The sequence below is a fragment of the Peromyscus eremicus genome, chromosome 13 (genome assembly GCF_949786415.1).
Source record: "Peromyscus eremicus chromosome 13, PerEre_H2_v1, whole genome shotgun sequence".
Taxonomy (NCBI): domain Eukaryota; kingdom Metazoa; phylum Chordata; class Mammalia; order Rodentia; family Cricetidae; genus Peromyscus; species Peromyscus eremicus.
The window spans coordinates 51,998,957-52,018,064 of NC_081429.1; the positions used below are offsets into that span (position 1 = coordinate 51,998,957).

The 19,108-nt window shown below is 45.4% G+C and overlaps 1 protein-coding gene across 3 annotated transcripts in view; it reads right to left on the minus strand.

Annotated features, from left to right (window-relative positions):
• Positions 1 to 176: 176 nt before the first annotated feature.
• The window catches only part of Nif3l1 (NGG1 interacting factor 3 like 1), a 38,796-nt gene continuing 19,864 nt past the window's right edge, over positions 177 to 19,108 (minus strand). For all 3 annotated transcript variants that reach the window (XM_059278517.1, XM_059278515.1, XM_059278516.1), the window contains 6 exons: positions 18,607 to 19,060; positions 15,640 to 15,802; positions 11,376 to 11,502; positions 7,049 to 7,187; positions 5,366 to 5,449; positions 177 to 603 (listed from right to left, as the gene is read on the minus strand). In XM_059278517.1, coding sequence (XP_059134500.1) covers positions 419 to 603; positions 5,366 to 5,449; positions 7,049 to 7,187; positions 11,376 to 11,502; positions 15,640 to 15,802; positions 18,607 to 19,060 — 1,152 coding nt within the window. In that variant the 3' untranslated portion in view covers positions 177 to 418. The remainder of the gene's footprint in view (positions 604 to 5,365; positions 5,450 to 7,048; positions 7,188 to 11,375; positions 11,503 to 15,639; positions 15,803 to 18,606; positions 19,061 to 19,108) is intronic.

The following is a 19,108-nucleotide window of genomic DNA, read 5'->3' on the forward strand; positions in this document are numbered from 1 at the left end:
CATCCACACAGAACCACTTCTCAAGAACGTTAAGTGCATGCCTTTAATCCCTGCATTTGGTGGGCATGCACCTCAGCTCAAGGTGACCTAAAGGCCAGCCTCGGCTAAATAGTGAGTTGGAGGCTATCCTGGGTTACAGGAGATTCTGTCCTAAACAAGCAACCAAACAAAAAATGCCTTGTTACATACAGGTTTTAGTCACCTTTTCCAAGAGTTTATAGTGAATATTTGTCTTTATTGTACTCTTTACATATGGTCTTTACCTCATGAGCTGTAACATTAGCGAGCCAGACCGAAGAACTGAAAATGATGTCGATCGAGCTGTTCTGCAGGATGTCAGCACCACCAGCTCTTCCCGCACAGTCCTATTTCCATCCAAATGATAGGTGGCTTGTGTCACCATGACATCTTGTGTGTTTTAAACCACACGAAGAGGGTCCCTGTCTGTCTCAGACAGGATAATATTAATCTTATTCTCCAAGTGGACACCCAGCATTTCTTGAAGATCGGAAAGGAAGCCTCGTTCGGTGTTGCTGTGTTCACAAAGAATGACATTTATTCCTTTGGAGGCAGCATCCAGAACATCATGGTGGGACATTTCACCTGCCCAGGAGGAAAGAGCAACGCTTAAATCTTAGACATGGAATGTGTGCATTCTGAACCGCTGCAGCAGGGAGACCACATCTGTATTCTGAATGAATGAACGCAACAGCGCACAAGGTCCTGCGTTTGCTGCCCAGCACAGGAAAAGGAAGTTCAAACTACATATCACTTTATGGTGCTGCGTCACATCTATGTTCAGGAGCAAGAATACGGGAAAGGGACAGAAGACAGATGGCACTGGGTGTGCTGGGTGTGTGTGTGTGTGTGTGTGTGTGTGTGTGTGTGTGTGAGTAAGATGTGCCCTGATGCATTATCGGGGGTCAGAAATCAGCTTTGAGAAGTCAGTTCTCTCCTCCCCTTGTGGCGTCTGGAACTGAAGTCCAGTCATCAGACTTGCAGAGCAAATTTGTTTACCCGTGAGCCCAAAGCATGAATTTCATTTTGTTTCATCTGTAATTTATTCTCATGGCCTGAACATAGTGTCTGTAGTATTTTGAATGTGCCAGCATTTTTACTATAACCTGTCACATGAGTCTAGGTGTGGAATTTTCCTCTTATGCTTGTGTTAAAATAGTGTTGTAGCATTTTGGACATAAATACTTGATCAGTATGCTGCCAAGGATAACCCTGTAACCCTAGAATTTGGGAAGCTGAGGAAGAGGATCAAGCATCCGAGCCAGCCTCAGCTAAATAGCTGGAGGCAATCCTGGGTTATAGGAGACCCGTCAACAAATAAGCAGTTAAACAAAAAAATGCCTTGTTAGTTATTGTGGCTGGGCAGCGGTGGCGCACGCCTTTAATCTAATCCCAGCATTCCAGAGGCAGAGGCAGGAGGAGCTCTGAGTTTGAGACCAGTTTGGTCTATAGAGTGAGTTCTAGGACATCCAGAGCTACACAGGGAAACCCTGTCTTGAACAACCAAAACGAAAGAAAAAAAAAGTTACTGTGAAAAGATATAGGGAAAACTCAAATAAGTTGTAAATTTTTAAAAATATCATTTGTAAATTTGATGACTGAATTTGAGAACAAAAACATTGTGGGGGAGGAGAGATAAATGTAATATGAATGAAACTCTGGAAATAATAAAGTGTGTGCCTGTGTGTTATATACAATTTGGTTTATAGAAAGTTAAACTTTAATCAGGGTTTACAGACATAAAGCCATTAAAATTTTTTTAAATGTTTGTTGTTTTGTTTTTTTGAGACAGGGTTTCTCTGTGTAGCCCTGGCTGTACTGGAATTCACAGAGATCCTCTGCTTTTGCCTCCCAAATCATGGGATTTAAGGCGTGTTGCTGTGGGATGTTCTTTATGTCAAGTGTGTTGCTGATTGGTTGGTAAATAAGTCACTGATTGGCCAGTGGCTAGGCAGGAAGTATAGGCGGGACAAGGAGGAGAATAAAGCTGGGAAGTGGAAGGCTGAGTCAGAGAGACACTGCCAGCCGCCACGATGACAAACTGCATGTGAAGATGCCGGTAAGCCTCGAGCCACGTGGCAAGGTATAGATTAATAGAAAATGATTAATTTAAGCTGTAAGAACAGTTAGCAAGAAGCCTGCCACGGCCATACAGTTTGTAACCAACATAAGTCTCTGTGTTTACTTGGTCGGGTCTGAGAGGCTGTGGGACTGGCAGGTGAGAGAGATTTGTCCTGACTGTGGGCCAGGCAGAAAAACTCTAGCTACAGTGTGTGCCATCAGATCCCAGCTAAATTTTTTAAATGTAAAAATAAGAAAAGTGTGTTCTTACTTGGAAAGTGAGCTGGCTGTTTTCAACTCTATACAACAGTATCAGTTCACTGTTAGGAATAGTTTGTATGTGATCACCCTTTAAAACACCTTAACATTTTGGAATTGCTTGACCTTATCTTATACACATATTACTTTACAATTCTTAAGAACTAGATTGTTTTTAACTGTATGCATATGTATGTTTGCAAGTACATGCCATGTATGTATGGGTGATGGAGGGCAGAAGAGGTGTGAGCAACTTTAATGAAACTCACTGGCTCCTAAGAAGAGAAAAGAGGAAGCAGTTGGGAAGGGAGAGGAGAGACCAGCAGATTGGACGGACAAGAGTGTGTTCAAAGTCCATGTGCATGAACCGGTCACAATGAAACCCGTCATGTATACTTAAAAAGACAGTGCCAGATAATAGAACATAGATCAGGAGAAGCAGCAAAGGAAATGGTTAGAGCATTGACCCTAGAGCCTGCTCCATGGTCACTCTCACTTTTCACTGCCCTAAGGAACAGGTGGGCATGTGCTGTGGAAGCAGGTGACAAAGGGAAGGCACTTGGAAATGCCTCTAGTCCTCTGAACAGTGACAGGTGAAGGACACTGCCTGTCCCTGTGTGTGCACTTGGGGATTTCACACGTGACCAGGTGAGGGATGCTGCCTATCCCTGCGTGTGTACTTGGGGATTTCACACGTGACCAGGTGAAGGACGCTGCCTGTCCCTGCGTGTGTACTTGGGGATTTCACACGTGACCAGGTGAAGGACGCTGCCTGTCCCTGTGTGTGCACTTGGGGATTTCACATGTGACCAGGTGAAGGATGCTGCCTGTCCCTGTGTGTGCGCTTAGGGATTTCACATGTGATTCCTTCACTGTCATCAAGGTCATGTAGTTCCTCAACTGAAGTTCAGGACTTCTCTCCAAGGCAGCTGACACTCACCCCAGCTGTCTGTTGCCTCCCCACAATTCATTAACTAAGCTCATTTATCTGCTTGGCTTAAGGATCTAGTCAGGACAAATCCAAAGCCTTCCGTATGTGTGTAAAGGGTTTGGGTCTAAAGTGCAGGCAGGCTGACACTTTACCCTCCATGGTTCCTTGTCTAATCTCAGAACGAGGACATCCCTCTATGTGAACGTGGGAAATTAGTACATTTATTAATTTCTCTCCACCTCATGTTTTTAGATGGTCTTTATTGAACACGGAGCTCAGGAACTCACCTAGACCGCTGACAGTAAACCCTATGGGTCCTCTGTCTCCTCGCTAGCACCGGGGTGGGCTTTGGACCAAACTCAGGTCCTCCTGCTTGCATGGCAGGCGCCTTACTAACAGGGCATCTCCCCAGCCCTCAAAGAATTCTTAGGATGAAAATGAACCAGGTCTGGGCTGGGCTCACACTGAGGCAGGAAGATGACAGGTTTGAGGTTGGTCTGGCCTTATTGTGAGACTTAGTTTCAAAAATCAAGAAAAAGAAGAGCATGGTTGTAGTGGACATGGTGGCGCACGCCTTTGATCCCAGCACTTGAGGCCAAGGCAAGTTGATCTCTGTGAGTTCCAGGCCAGCCACTGCCACTCGCTACATAGTGAGATCCTGTCTCTAAATAAATAAATAAAAGAGGAAAAGGACATTAACCAGCGTCTTAGATTCTGTCCTCAAGGGCAGAGTGGGACACTCAAGAGGCAGAAAGCAGCCATGTTTCACCTGCCAGAGATGCATGGTAGAAGTCAGGACAAAGGGCGGCGGTGGCGCACACTCCCAGCACTCGGGAGGCAGAGCCAGGAGGATCTCTGTGAGTTCGAGGCCAGCCTGGACTACAGAGCGAGTTCCAGGATAGGCGCAAAGCTACACAGAGACACCCTGCTTCAAAAAAAAAGAAAAACCAAAAAAAAAAAAAAAAAAAGAAGTCAGGACAAAGGAGAGTTAGGAGGATGGTGCCAGAACAATCTTGGGTGGTTTTTTTGTTTTGTTTTTTGAGCTCATCACTAAAAGTACAAAAAAGGGAGACAAGAAAAAGGCACTGTCCGCAGAGGAAGCCCTAAGCTCAGGGCTGCAGGAGAGGATGCTCACTTAGATTTCACCTGGACACATGAGTCAATGGCTAGTCCATCGCATTTACATCTGGAAAACAAATTCTGGACTGGGCATGGGCACAAGTCTGTCATCTCTGCCACTGTTCAAGGCCAGCCTGGTTAGCAAGTTCTAGGCCTGGCGGGGGTACATACACCACATCAAGCCAAAGGCAGCCCGGTATGGGGGTGCCCATCTTCAATCCCAGCGAACAGGAGGCCGAAGTGGAGGATCTCTGAGTTCAGGGTCAACTAACTTGGTCTACCTGGTGAGTTCCAGGTCAGCCAGGACTAGCCAGTGAGACCCTTCCTGGTGGGTGAGACAGCTAGGGATACTTGCCCTCAAGCTGAGAAATCAAGGTCAATCCCAGGAACTCACACAGTGAGGACCAACTCCCACAGTGGTCTTCTGAGTTCTACATGTGTGTGCTGTGGCACACACAATAAAAGTAAAATCCCAAAATAAAAACTAATTTGGGGGACCATTAGAGGCACAATGCAGTAAGTACTTCAGGGAAGGTTCTAGAAAGATTTCAAAGCTTGACTTAACAGAACTGATTACTAGCTTTTGGGCCAGATAACAAGACAGAAAAGCCTTCCACTACGGACACTACTGAGAAAGAAAGTGGTTACGTAAAAACCAATGGAAATCAATTTAGGGGCAAACTAACAGACTGTCAAGTCATTTCTCCCCTCTACAGACAACACGGTATGCCTTCAATTTGATATAATTCCTGTTTAGTTCAAGTTCAAAACATTTACTAGGGGTTGGTGGTATAGCTTGTAGTATAGTGTTTGCCGGCATGCAGGAGGCCCCGGGTTCAAAGCCCTGCACCTCAAAAACAAACAGAAATGAAAGGGGAAAAGCAAGTCACCCATGCCAGGCACAGTCCTAAAATCTGCGAGTTTTGAATGTTTAAGAAGTAAAGCAAGGTTGAGAAAGAGATCCAGAAAGGTTCCTACCTGTGAGGTAAAGGTCAGCCTCCACTCCTTGTAGAACGCTGCCCCCAGAACCAGCACACAGGGCTACAACTTTGACTGGAGACTCTTGAAGACAAAAACAAGAGGTGTTATTATAGACAGAACCCTTCAGTTTAACACCACAGCTTGTACTACAAATCCTAACCCTAACGCAGACTGGCTAATCTCTTTACCAGTGTATGAATTATGCTGTCTTGATAATTATGCTGTCACAGGACAGTCAGGGGCTACACTGCGAGACCTTGTCTCAAAAAATAAAACAATAGCCAGGTGGTGGTGACACACACCTTTAATCCCAGCACTCAGGAGGCAGAGGCAGGTAGAGCTGTGTGAGTTCGAGGCCAGCCTGGTCTACAGAACGAGTTCCAGGACAGCTAGGACTGTTTCACAAAGAAACTCTGTCTTGAAAAACCCAGATAGATAGATAGATAGATAGATAGATAGATAGATAGATAGATAGATATAGATAGACAATGATAGATAGATATAGATAGACAATGATAGATAGATAGATAGACAGACAGATTAAAAAAAAAAAAAAAAAAACTAAACCAAAAAGCAGGCATGGTGATGGCACATGCCTATAATCCCAGCATGTGTGAGGATAAGCCTAAATTTGGGGCCAACCAAAATTAGAACTTGAGCAGAACCAGTGATCCTCCTGCCTCAGCTCCACACATGTTCAGATTACAGGCATGTGCCAGTATGCCCAGCTCCAAAAACAATTTTATTTTAAATTTACGCAAACAGATCCATCTTTGGTTCTACACAGGGAACACAGGGCATTGTTCCTCTGAATGCAGCTGCACAAACCCATAAGCCTCTGAGCGACAGCAGAATTGCAGCTCCAGGCTTCAGGCTTTGCTCAGTGCTAATAACAAACCTCAGCTGGTCTGCAGACTGAGGCAAGAGGGAAAGTTCTAGAAAGAGAAATGCAGAGCAGGAGAGATGGACGCTCAGTTTAAAAGCACTTGCTGCTCTTCCAGAGGACCCAGTTTGGTTCCCAGCATCCATGTCTGGTGGCTCACCACCTGTAACTCCAGCTCCAGGGGTCTGACAACACACATGCAACCCTCCAAGTTAAATAAATCCTCAAAAGGAAAAAAAAAAAGCAGGATGCTACAAATGTGTCAGGCACCTCTTCCCCGCCTCCTTTTTAAAGACAGGATCTCAGGGTGTAGCCTTAGCTGTAACTCACTTTCTCACTTTGCAGACTCAGCTCAAGCACAGAGATCCACCTGCTTCTGTCAGGTGCTAGAAGTAAAGGTATGGACCACCACACCCAGCCCGGTCTAGACTTTTGACTCCATGATGTAAAACCCTCTGTTCCCACTGCAACAATGACCAGTTTATGACTGACAGACTTCCAATGCTGACTGGAGATGAACACAGAAAACTAAGGAATTTTATCACTTAGGCTAGGGAGACGTAGTCCACATCAGAGCCCAGCCCACCCTGGTTGACAAGGAAGACTAACTATCTCCCTGAGCTACTAACGTGTTGTCTACCACGTACATGAATAAAAGCAGCACACACACTTGGGGGAAGATAGAAGCAAAAGGAGTTTGAAGCCATCCTATGCTCTATGAGGTCAGGTGTCAAAAATAACCCAAACCAAATCTGTCCAAAGCACAGCAGATCTGCTAGGTGATGAAAGGTATTTACCCACGGTCTTCCCTACTCCAAGAGCTAAGCGCAGGTGAGCTAGCTTTAGGTGTCCTTTGATTCGCTCTATCACTGTTGCCAGGGAGACAGGTTCATCCAGGGTGCACAACCGGCCCATTCCGGTATTCAGAAGCAAAGGCTGAAGAGAAACACAAGTTAGAACATTATCTTTCTCCGGTCCAAAGAAATGTATAGAACGATTGGAATCAATAAGATTTGTGATAGCATAAGCTAAAGTTTGGGATACAAACCTAACAAGAACATCTAACTTCTGGGAGCTCACACCCTGCTAGATATTTAACACATTCAAAACGAAGTTTTTAAATTCAAGGCCGGTGCTACAAGGTTGGGGAACACAAAGGAATGACAAGACAGCCTGGGGGCTGGAGAAAGGGCTCATCAAAAAGAGGACTTCGCTGCTCTTGCAGAGGACCCGAGTTTGGTGCCCAGCACCCACACGGCATCTCACAATGACTTGTAAACTCCAAGGGATCCAACACCCTCTTCTGGCCTCCACAGCCACACACATACATGCAGACAAAACACTCGTATCTTAAAAATAAAAAATAAATCTTTCTTTTAGAAGGAATGATGGAATGAGCTGGGACTGGAATCTTTGGTTTTACTGGGTCTTAGAACCTCGAGAAAACCAGAAAGGAGACAAAAATGGAGGGATGTCAAAGTGCATTACGACAGGATGGGGACCGGACATGGAAGGACATTCTAAACCAAGATGTGAGCAGTGTAGACAGAGGAAGCCCAGCTCAGAAGGTTTCAGAGGGAGCAATATTAGCAACTGGGTTAGACTCTATTCTTGGGATATGTGACAGAGAACGTGGCTGCTTTCTGCCTTGATTAGCTGCCTGAGGCTAAGTCAAAAAGTTTTGGTAGAGGAGATTTTAAGACGGTCTGTTACTTGGTTACTAGTTATCACTCTTATGCACATCTACAATGAAAAAGGGCACACAGGGCAGAAAGAAATACAAAACGCAGTTTGAAGAGACGAACACCAGGGAGTGTAATGCTCGAGCCCAGAGATCGGGAGAGGGTTGATGTGAAACAGAGGTGGGCGCCCTCAGGGGAAGACCCCACCCGGTTAAGTTTCCAACCTGTGAAACCACCTAAGGGATTTTCTGCCCCTAAAAAGCAACGACCAGAGGCTTCTGCAGATGTGATCTAAGGGGGCCAGGTTCCACCTCAAGTGGGCAGCTGAACTTGTCAGTGTTGTCCATGTAGTTCTGGCTTTAGGGTCACGAAGGGTTGCTGTGGGATAATGCTTCTGTACACTGGTTTAATAAAACACTGATTGGCCAGTAGCCAGGCAGGAAGTATACGCAGGATAAGCAGACAAGGAGAATTCTAGGAAGAGGAAGGCTGAGTCAGGAGATGCCAGCTCACCGTCCACGGTGCTGCATGTAATGGCACACAGGTAAAGCCACTGAACACTTGGCAACATATAGACTAACAGAAATTGGCTGAGTTTAAGTGCAAGAGCTAGTCAGTAGTGAGCCTGAGCTACAGGCCGAGCCGTTTTAATTACCATAAGCCTCTGTGTGTTTACTTGGGTCTGAGAGGCAGTGGACCGGGCAGGACACAGAAAACCTTTCAGCCACAAAGGGTACACTACTAAAGACGTCAAGGAGTCTTCCTCCACAGCTATGGAGAGCCACTGAAGCCAAGTGGGTGGCGGGAAAGTCCCTACGTGGAGCACTGAGAAGCCATTTTGCAAACTTTTACAAGTGAAGCCTGGGTTGCACTAGATCACCAGGATGCTGGAGATGTCAGGGCCAGGGGATACCTGCCAAGGAGAGCTGCAGACAGAATAGAACCAGCTCAAGAGAGTGACGGCTGAAGTTATGTTTTAAGTTTGAATCACCGTACTTAAGAGATCCATAAAATAAAAATGCCTCTAACCAGTAAGCCCCACTTGCGCAAGGAGAGATAACCTCCTGGAATGCCGGGGGCTGTTCATGTAAGATGACAAGCACATGTTTTCACTTCTGTAAACCAGGCTGGTTGCCCTAACTGTGCAGGATGTGCTTGATCATACACAGGCAGGGAGTACATCAGGATGAAGACGGGAAGTATACAGCCTTGTGGGTTTGCCTTTATAAGCACCGACTAAAGTAATCTGTGCCAGTCTCTGGGAATCCCAGACAGGAACCTAAACAGTGTCCATTGTCCTGGCCAGTATTTAATAAACCTTGCTTCAAATTTGAGTCAAAAACTGTGGTAGTGGGGCTGGAGAGATGGCTCAGCGGTTAAGAGCACTGGCTGCTCTTCCAGAGGCCCTGAGTTCAATTTCCAGCAACCACATGGTGGCTCACAACCATCTGTAATGAGATCTGGCGCCCTCTTCTGGCCTGCAGGGACACATGCAGGCAGAACACTGTGCACAGAATAAATAAATCTTAAAAACAAACTGTGGTGGTGGTCTTATTCTCATCCCGCGGATCAACAAGAGAAGTGTGTTGCAATCTGCAAAGCCATAAGGAGCCGGGCGGTGGTGGCGCACGCCTTTAATCCCAGCACTCGGGAGGCAGAGCTAGGCGGATCTCTGTGAGTTCGAGGCCAGCCTGGGCTACCAAGTGAGTTCCAGGAAAGGCGCAAAGCTACACAGAGAAACCCTGTCTCGAAAAACAAACAAACAAACAAACAAACAAACAAACAAAAAAAAAGCCATAAGGGAGGAGCCATCTAAGCCCTTTGACACCAGACACGGAGCTACAGGATTTGGAATTGGCCTTGATGGGCTCCAGGCTGGCTTTGTTCCAGTATTTCCTCATTATGTCCCCATTCCTCCTTTTTGGAATGGTAATGTATATTCTATGTCATTGTATGTTGGAGGTATGTAATTTGCTCTTTTAGTTCACAGGGGGTTACAATTAAAAGATTGCCTTGAGTCTCAGTGTGGTGGTGGTTTGAATAGGAATGGCCTCCATAGACTCAGGTGTGTGAATACTCAGCCCACAGGGAGAGGCACTATTAGGAGGTGTGGCCTTGTTGGAGGAAGTGTGTCACTGTGGAGGCAGGCTTTGAGGTCTCCTATGCTCAAGCTACGCCCAGTGTGACAAAACAGTCTCCTTTGCTGCCTACAGATCAAGATGTAGAACTCAAGCCTTTAACCCCAGCACTCGGGAGGCAGAGCCAGGTGGATCTCTGTGAGTTCAAGGCCAGCCTGGTCTATAGAGTGAGATCCAGGACCAGGACAGGCACCAAAGCTACACAGAGAATCCCTATCTCAAAAAAAAAAAAAGATGTAGAACTCTCAGCTCCTTCTCCAGGACCATGTCTGCCTACATGCCACCATGCTTCTCACCACGAAGATATCGGACTAAACCTCTGAAACTGTAAGCCAGGCCCACTTAAATGTTTTCCTTTATAAGAGTTGGTGTGGTCATGGTGTCCCTTCACAGCAGTAAAACCCTAATTGTGACACTCAGAAAAGACATTGAACTTTGGACTTTTAAAAAGTATTGAGACTGTGAAAGACTATGGGAACTTTAGAAGTGAGATTAAATGCATTTTTCCTGATGACACGGCCATGAGCCTATAGGGACCAACACGTTGAATGTGGTAGTTTGAGTGAAAATAGCCCCACCCCAAAGGTTCAAGTTTGGGAAAGATTAGGAGGTGTGGCCTGGTTAGAGGAGGTCACTGGGGGCAGGCTTTGAGGTTTCAAAAGACTCAAGTTATTTCCAGTGTCCCCTCTGCTTTCTACTTGTGGATCGAGATGTGAGCTACCAGCTGTTCAGGCCGCCATGCCTTTTCTCTACCCTCTCTAGCCCTTCGAAACTGTAAACCCAATCACACACTTTTTCTTTTTTGTAAGCTGCCTTGGTCATGGTATTTTGTCACAGCAACAGGAAAGGAACTAATACGGGAGGGTAATGAATATCCAGGTCTAAAACCACGAAGAAGAAAGAACAATGCTTTCCTAATCCTAGACTATCTCCTCACAATAAAGTTTCCAGGAGTACGTCCTCACCATACTTGGTGCTTGTGTGTGTCTGTATGTGCACACCCAGTCTGTTCTCTCCATCTGTGAGTCCTCTGAATCACACTCACGTGGCCAGGCTTGACCACACCATCTTTACCTGTTGAGCTGTCTTGCTGGCCCTTGATGACTGTTTGACTTAATAGTTGACAAATGAATCTGCAGCACAAGAACAATAGTAACGCAATCTGCCAACATTCACACATTCAACATACACAGGATCCACATGTCAGTCATGGCCAACACTCACACATTAAACACACAGGATCTGCATGCCAGTCATGGCCAACACAGCTGTCACAATGCTCAGCAACATGAGGGCAGAAATACCTTCTCCAGTGACAGAATTTCAGTTTTCTGATAAAGTTGTCTGTTCTGGGAGAGAAAAGCTAGCACCTGCATCAAAGCCTTCTGAGTACAATTCAGGCTGATTCGTGTGTGTTCCTCGTCATCACACCTAGAAAGAAATCAGCTGTTTGACTAAGGTAAAGTATTTTAAATACCCTACAGTTTATAACCTGCTATGAACATTTACATGAAACCAAAGATGTGATCAGCAGAACTTGCTCAATCCCAACCAATAGTGTTCTCAGACTGTAGCTGCCTCGGAACCCTCTGACATCTTAAGCCTACCAGCTTAAAATAACAGTGGCTAAATCCTTCAACATGTCCAGTAAAATAGAACATCTATAGTCAGAGATAGAAAAAATGGAAAATGGAAATTTTATTTTTTTACACGTATGTGGGTATGCACATGTGTGTGTGCATACATAACACAGTGTGCACGTGTCACGGTGTAGGTGTGAATCAGAGTAAATCAGAGTACAATTTGTGGGAGTTGATTTCCTCTTTCTTTTTTTCTTAAATATTTATTTGTTTGTTTGTTTGTTTGTTTATTTATTTATTTTATTGCACATTTGTCTGTGTGAGGGTGTCAGCTCCCCTGGAACTGGAGTTACAGACAGTTGTGAGCTGCCATGTTGGTGCTGGGAATTGAACCAAGGTCCTATGGAAGAGCAGTTGGTGCTCTAAACCACTGAGTTATCTCTCCAGCCCTCTGATTTCCTCTTTCTACCATGCAGGTCCCAGGGATCAAAACCAAGTCCCATCAGGCTTGGCAGCAAGTGTCTTCACCTCCGAGGGTAATTTTCAATGCCCGAATCCAAATTATACAGAATAGGAATGAAGCCGCAAATCTGCATTGACAGTAAGTACCCATGAAGGACATACAGACAGACAGTCCTTGAGCCACATTCTGAGACGCAGGGCACTAGGGATTCTCAAACAAAGCGCTGTTGAAAGTCTTACAGATAAGCATGGGGCCACGTGCCTGTAACTCCTCCACTCAGGAGGCCAAGGCAGAAGGACTGTGGTGAGTTCAAGGCCAGATAGCACCATACAGCCAAACCCTGCCTCCAAACAAAAACAATACACTGAGTTTTAGTGACCACAGAATTCTAGAAACAAAAGGCACCTTAGAAGGTAATCTGACCCGGTGGGTAGCACATGCCTATAATCCCAGCACTTGGGAAGGAGAGGCAAGATCAGGAGGTAGAGGCCAACCTGGGCTACATGAGACTCAGGCTACCTCCAAGTCAAGTGTAGTGATGAACACCTTTGATCCTAGCTCTTGGAAGGCAGAGGCAGGGGGTTCTCTGTGAGTTCAAGGCCAGCCGGGTCTATATAACAGCTAGGACTACAGAGGAGACCATTTCAAAAACAAAACCAATAAACAAAACAAAAAGACAAAGTCAAACAAACAAATGGTCTGGAGAGATGGCTTAGAGGTTAAGAATGCCAGTGCTCTTTGCAAAGGACCAGAGTTCAGTTCCCAGCACCCATAGCACGCCATTTGTTAAAAAACCATGTGTATGCCTGGTGTGGTGGCGCACATCTTTAATCCAGCACTCTGGGGGCAGAGGCAGGTGGATCTCTGTGAGTTTGAGGCCAACCTGGTCTACTTAAGAACTTCCATGACAGCCAGAGGTATATAGTGAGATAGTGAGACCCCTGTGTTAAAAATAAATAAATAAAACCAAAACAATACGTAAAACAAAACTATATTTCTTTATATTCCTATCTATATGTGGTTGGAAGGATACCTACTTCTTAGCAGGGTGGGGTGACACATGCCTGTACCCTAACACTTGAAAGGCCAAGGTAAAAGGGTCAAAAGTCTGAGGCCAGTGTGGGCAACAGAAATCCCTAGTCCTCTGTAAACAAGGGAAGGATTATTTGGATTGAGTCTTTTTTTTATTCATTAGGGGTGTGTGTGTGTGTGTGTGTGTGTGTGTGTGTGTGTGTGTGTCTGTGTACATGCACACCATAGCACACATGTGGATGTCAGAGGACAACTTTTGGGACATGGTTCTCTCCTACCATCATGTGGGTCCAGGGATCAAACTCAGGGCATGAGGCTGAGCAGTTAGCAACTTTATCCACTGAGCATCTCAAAAGCTGTTGTTTAGATTTTTAGATGTTTAATTTTAATTTTTTTTTTTTTTTTCGAGACAGTTTTCTGTGTAGCCCTGGCTGTCCTCAAACTCAGAGATCTGCCTGACTCTGTCTCCCAAGTGCTGGGGTAAAGGCATGTGCCATCATGCCTAGCTTTGTTTGAATTTTTTTAGTGCTTTATTTTCAATTTATTTATTTTTTTATTTAAGTATTGCATGGTACTTCAGTGTGGCGGAATACTTCCTGTGATATCAAACTACTCCGTGTTCCAAGAATGATGGTGTTTTTAGAGTCTGGAAATTCCATCCAAACTACTGTAGGATATTTGCAATGATTTTATGATAAAAAGAAAATCTATATTAATGCAGGGGGATGTAGCTCAGTGGGAGAATGCTTGTCTACAATGCATAAAGCAAAAAAAAAAAATCTATACTTAACCATTATTCTGGGCTGGAGATGGCTCAGCAGTTAAGAGCACTGGCTGCTCTTCCAGAAGACCAGGGTTCAATTCCCAGCACACATATAGCAGTTCACAATTGTCTGTAACCTCAGTTCCAGAAACTCCAACACCCTCTCACAGACAGGTGTGCAGGCAAAATGCCAATGCACATAAAATAACAATAATAAAAACCATTATTCCACTGGGTGTGGAGATACACATCTGTAATCACAGTATTTGGCATACTAAGGCAGAAGGGTTGTGAGTTTGAGGACAGTTTGGACTAAATAGTGAGACCTTTTCACAAACAAACAAACAAAACCCAAAAAACAAAAACAAAAAAAATCCATAAACAATCCATGAATCAAATCGATCTCTTCTTGTAGCCCTATACAGATTTCAAGTTCAATAAGAAATCATTTATCTTTGTTTTAAAAATAATTGTTGGGGCTGGAGAGATGGCTCAGTGGTTAAGAGCACTGGCTGCTCTTCCAGAGGACCTGAGTTCAATTCCCAACAAACACATGGTGGCTCATAATCATCTATAATGAGACCTGGTGCCCTCTTCTGGCCTGTAGGCATACATGCAGACAAAACACTGTATATGTAATAAATAAATAAATCTGGAAAAAAAAATTGTTAAGCCCTACTTTTGTGTATCTTGCTGCCTTTCCTTTCCTGTTTTTTGGTTTTAATTACCGTGGAGGGGAGGGGCATGTGCATGTGGGCAGTGGAGGTCAGAGGCCAACTTGCAGGAGTGGGTTCTCTCCCCACCATGTGGTTCCAGGGACTGATCTCAGGTCATCACTCTTGGCTCGTGTACTTTTACCCACTAGGCCATCTCACCGGCCCAGCCTCCTCTCTCTCTCTCTCTTCCTGGTGGTGCTAGGGTACCAGAGCCCACACATCATAGGCACGTGCTCTACCACTGACAAACCCCCAATCTTTACCTTCCTGATGCTTCCATGGGTATCAGAATGAACTAGATGAGAGAGTCTCTCTTACCCTACTTTCAAACAACCAAATGATGGACCTTCCCAGAGGCACTTTCATGAAAGTGCTTGGGAATCACTGTTTCACTGGAAACTGGTAAAACTGAGCCTGACATGAATACATCACTAGGGTCTGACTACATCCTTCAAAGTCGAAACAATTCCCTTTCAGTACTACCAGGAAAGTTCAAAAAGCTTTACGTAGGGCTGCAGGGCCGGCTCTTGGAGAGCGCCCACACAGTGGGTCAGGACTGTCGGCATCTCCAGTCTCAGGGGATCCACTGCCCCTCCTCTGGCCTCCCTGGCCCCAGGCACACATGTGGATCACAGACGTAAGTGCAGACGAAACTCCCATATGCATAAACAAAACTAAAAAAGAAAAAGCCAGGAGCAGTGGCCCCCATCTGTCACCCCAACACTTGGAGTCGGCTGCAGACATCATGAGACCCCGGCTGAAAGAAAAACTAAAGCAAACGAACCAAACAGTGAAGGGGCAGCACAGTGAGATGGTTCGGGGGTGAAGATTCTTACTGCCAAGCCTGTGTGACGTCATCCTGTGGAACCCATGCAGCGGTGGGAGGGAATTACTTCCCCCAAGACGTCTTCTGACCTCCATACATGCACTATGGTACACATCTGTCCACGCAAATACACACACTAAATAAATAATATAAAACAAGCTTTTAAAACAGAGGAATGTATGATGTACCTAGCGGAAAAAGAAGTGACAGAAACCTCTCCAATTCCTTTCACTGCGGACACGACTTTGTCCAGGTCTTGGGTGTGGTTCACACTGACTTCTACTCGGTGGGCCCCCTCTGTGGGATAGTTAGGAGCTTTGGAGGGGTGGATGGGCCTGGCAGTGCAAGTTCCTGAGGAAAAAGTTGTGGGGAAATCAAGGCTTTTGTAGTGCTTTAGAACTAAAGAGATAAACTATTCTAAGTAAAAATCTATATGAAATGTCTCAGCATTCATTTTCCTGTTCATATATGTGAACATCCATACATAACCATCAGATGCTCATCACTATATCTAAAGATCTGGTCTAGACATACAAAATAAAATCAATTTTCACAATTATTTTCCAAAGACTCATATTTCTGGAAATCTTGGACAAAAAAGACTGAATCACTGATTTTTTAAAAAAATTTATCCACTGTTTGGTCATTCAAACCACAGTATAGATCACAAATACTTATATATTGAACACATTATAATGACCATTTTATTATCAAGGCATCACAGTCCAAGGCCAAGAAGTGTGATGGTACACACCTTTAATCCCAGAACTGGGAAGTCAGAGGTAGGTGGATCTCCATGAGTTTGACACCAGCCTGGTCTACATAGTAAGTTCCAGGTTAGCCAAGGCTACACAGTGAGATTGTCTCAAAAAAAAAAAAAAAAAAGGGAGAAAAGAAAAAAGAAAACAAAGAACCAAACCAAACCACAACAAAATTACTTTAGCCCAAATTGAGTATTAAAATGCTCACGGTGCCGGATGTGAGCGTTCAGTGAGATCCTGATGCTGTGCTGGGTGTGGTCGACATACTCATTCTAGCCTGGGAAACTGAAGCGGGGATCCCCAGCTTGAGGCCCTTCTCTAGGTAAGGTGGGGGCCGGCAGTGGTGGCTCACTGGGGAAAGGTACTTGTCACATAAGCCTCACGACCTGAGTTCAGTTCTGGAAACCCACGGTGGAAGGGGAGAACCCACTCCTGAAAGGTGTCCTCTGACCTCCACCAATGTGCGCTCCCACAGTCACACAATAATAACAAAGATTCATAAAGAAAAGCAAAACAACAGCAAACCAGACCGAAATCGTGGTGTCTATGTAACTGACGCAGCAGGCGTATCCCGAAGATGCTGAGCTTTGATTCTAGAGCTGCGAGGGCGCCCGCCCGGGGTGCTGACACTGTCATCTATCTGACTGACAGTCATGATGCCCACCTAGCAATGACGCCTCACACTCTGCTTATTCACCCCAGTGCTGGCTACGTCTGGTCAGCTTGTCACAAGCCAAGGTCATCCGGGAAAAGGAAACCTCAACTGAAAACAATGCCTCCATCAGACTGCCTGGAGGCAAGTCTATGGGGCATGTTCTTGATTAAGGGTTGATGTAGGAAGACCCAAGACCCTGAGTGGTCCTGGGTTCTATAAGAAAGCAGGCTAGGCAAGCCACGAGAGGCAAGCCAGTAAGCAGCGTTCCTGTGTGGCCTCTACTTCAGTTCCTGCCTCCAGGCTCCTGCCCTGACTTCCCTTCATGATGAGCTGTAAGATGAAACAAACCCTTTCCTTCTCAAGGTGCTTTTGGTCATGGTGTTTACCCCAGCTATAAAAGCAAATTAGGACAATCCTCTACATATCAAGCCAGCCTGAGCGGCATGAGACTCGGTAGCAAAACAACAAAAATGTTCCATGGTTTGTTTTGCTTATGTTTTGGTGGGATGATATGTGATGTGATTTAGGCAGTGTCTGGCTATATAGCTCAGGTTGGCCTTAAACTGAAGCTCTCCTGATTCAGCTTCCTGGATGCTTAAAGAATAAGATTGTGGAGTACAGGTTTCTCTCACACCAAGCCTAATTTACAAGGTTTCATTTTTCTTTCTTAAAAGATTTTGTTTAGATTTATTTATTTCATTATTTTTATGTATACGAGTGTTCTGCCTGCATTATGTGTATGCATCATGTGTGTGTGTGTCCACAGAGGTTAGAAGGGCTTTGGTTCCCCTGGGATGGGGGTTACCAACGGTCGGGAGCCTCCACGTGGCTGCTGGGAACCCAGGTCCTCTGTAAGAGCAACCAAAAGTTGCTTAACTGCTGAGCCAATTCTTCAGCCCCTATAAATCGTTCATTTTTCAAATGAAACTTGGGCTGGAGAGCTGGTTCAGTGGTGGAGAGTACTACTTGCTCTTGCAGGGGACCTGGGCTTGATTCCCAGCACCCACACAGAACTTCACAACGGTAAGGGAGGTTGGCCCCCTCAGAGTTGGTACAGGACATAACTGGACAGGGCATTCTCAGCACAGAGGAGCTTTATTTCCTGGGGGAGGAGCTCTGCAAACATCAGCAAGAGCAAACACAGTCAAGCAAGCAGGTGTTTTTTGCAGAAGTGGGTTTTAAGGAGAAAAAGGTCTGTGCTAGGGTGAGTAGGTAAATCCTGATTGGACATGTTAGCCAAATAATGAATTTTGATGGTTGGACCTTGGTGTGTTGTCTCAGGAATGAGTCAGTGGCCAAATAAGGAAATGGATTTCAGGGGCTAGCTTTAGGAATGGAATCTAACGGTTTAGCAAGGGGAGAAGGATAAAAGGCAAAACCTGTTGGCCCCACGCTTGCCGAGCTCGGGCCCGCTAGAGCCCTTCATCAACTGACTGTAACTCCAACTCGAGAAGATCCTGCACTCTCTTCTGGCCTTCATGGGCCCTGCACACATGTGGTGCACTCACATACAAGCAGACAAAACACTTAACGGATATAAAAATAAATACATTTTCAAATGAAACTTAATTACCAAACTTAAGCAACACATTATTTTATAAATAATGTACTATAATAAAAATAGAAAAACCCGTTTCCCCCCCCCCAAAAAAATTAAAACTTTACTAGGAAGACATTCTAAAAATCTCGAAGTATCTGTAGAGAAATCATTAACTATGGAAGGATACAATGTTTCTCACCAAGCCCTTTGGCCAACCAGCTGTTGACTCCCTGGGGTGCGGCATCATAGGCCGTGTGCGGGGAGTAGATGGCGACCCTGTTCTCCAGCGCCCGGATCACCAGGCGCTCCTTCCAGGTTTTCCAAGTTACGCGCTTCATGGCCCGGAAGATCGGTGGATGGTAGGAGAGAATGAGGTCCGCCTTCTTTTGCAGAGCCTCTTCCATGACCTCCTCCGTCAAGTCGTTGGTCAGGAAGAGGGTCTTCACAGTATGGGGAGGGCTCGGTTCCACCAGTAATCCCACATTGTCCCAACTCTCGGCAAAGGAGAGGGATGCAAAGTCGTTCAAGGAGGAAAGGAGAGCCTTCAGATCCATGAAGGAACGAGAAGAGTTGCAGATCCAGGACGGGGCAAGCCGGATGCTCCTAGAGACCAGCCGTGCAGGGGGCAGCATATAGAAACCAGGTAATCGTGTCTGGAGTCAAAACACAGGAAGTGGTATTTACGTACAGTTCAGCTCTGC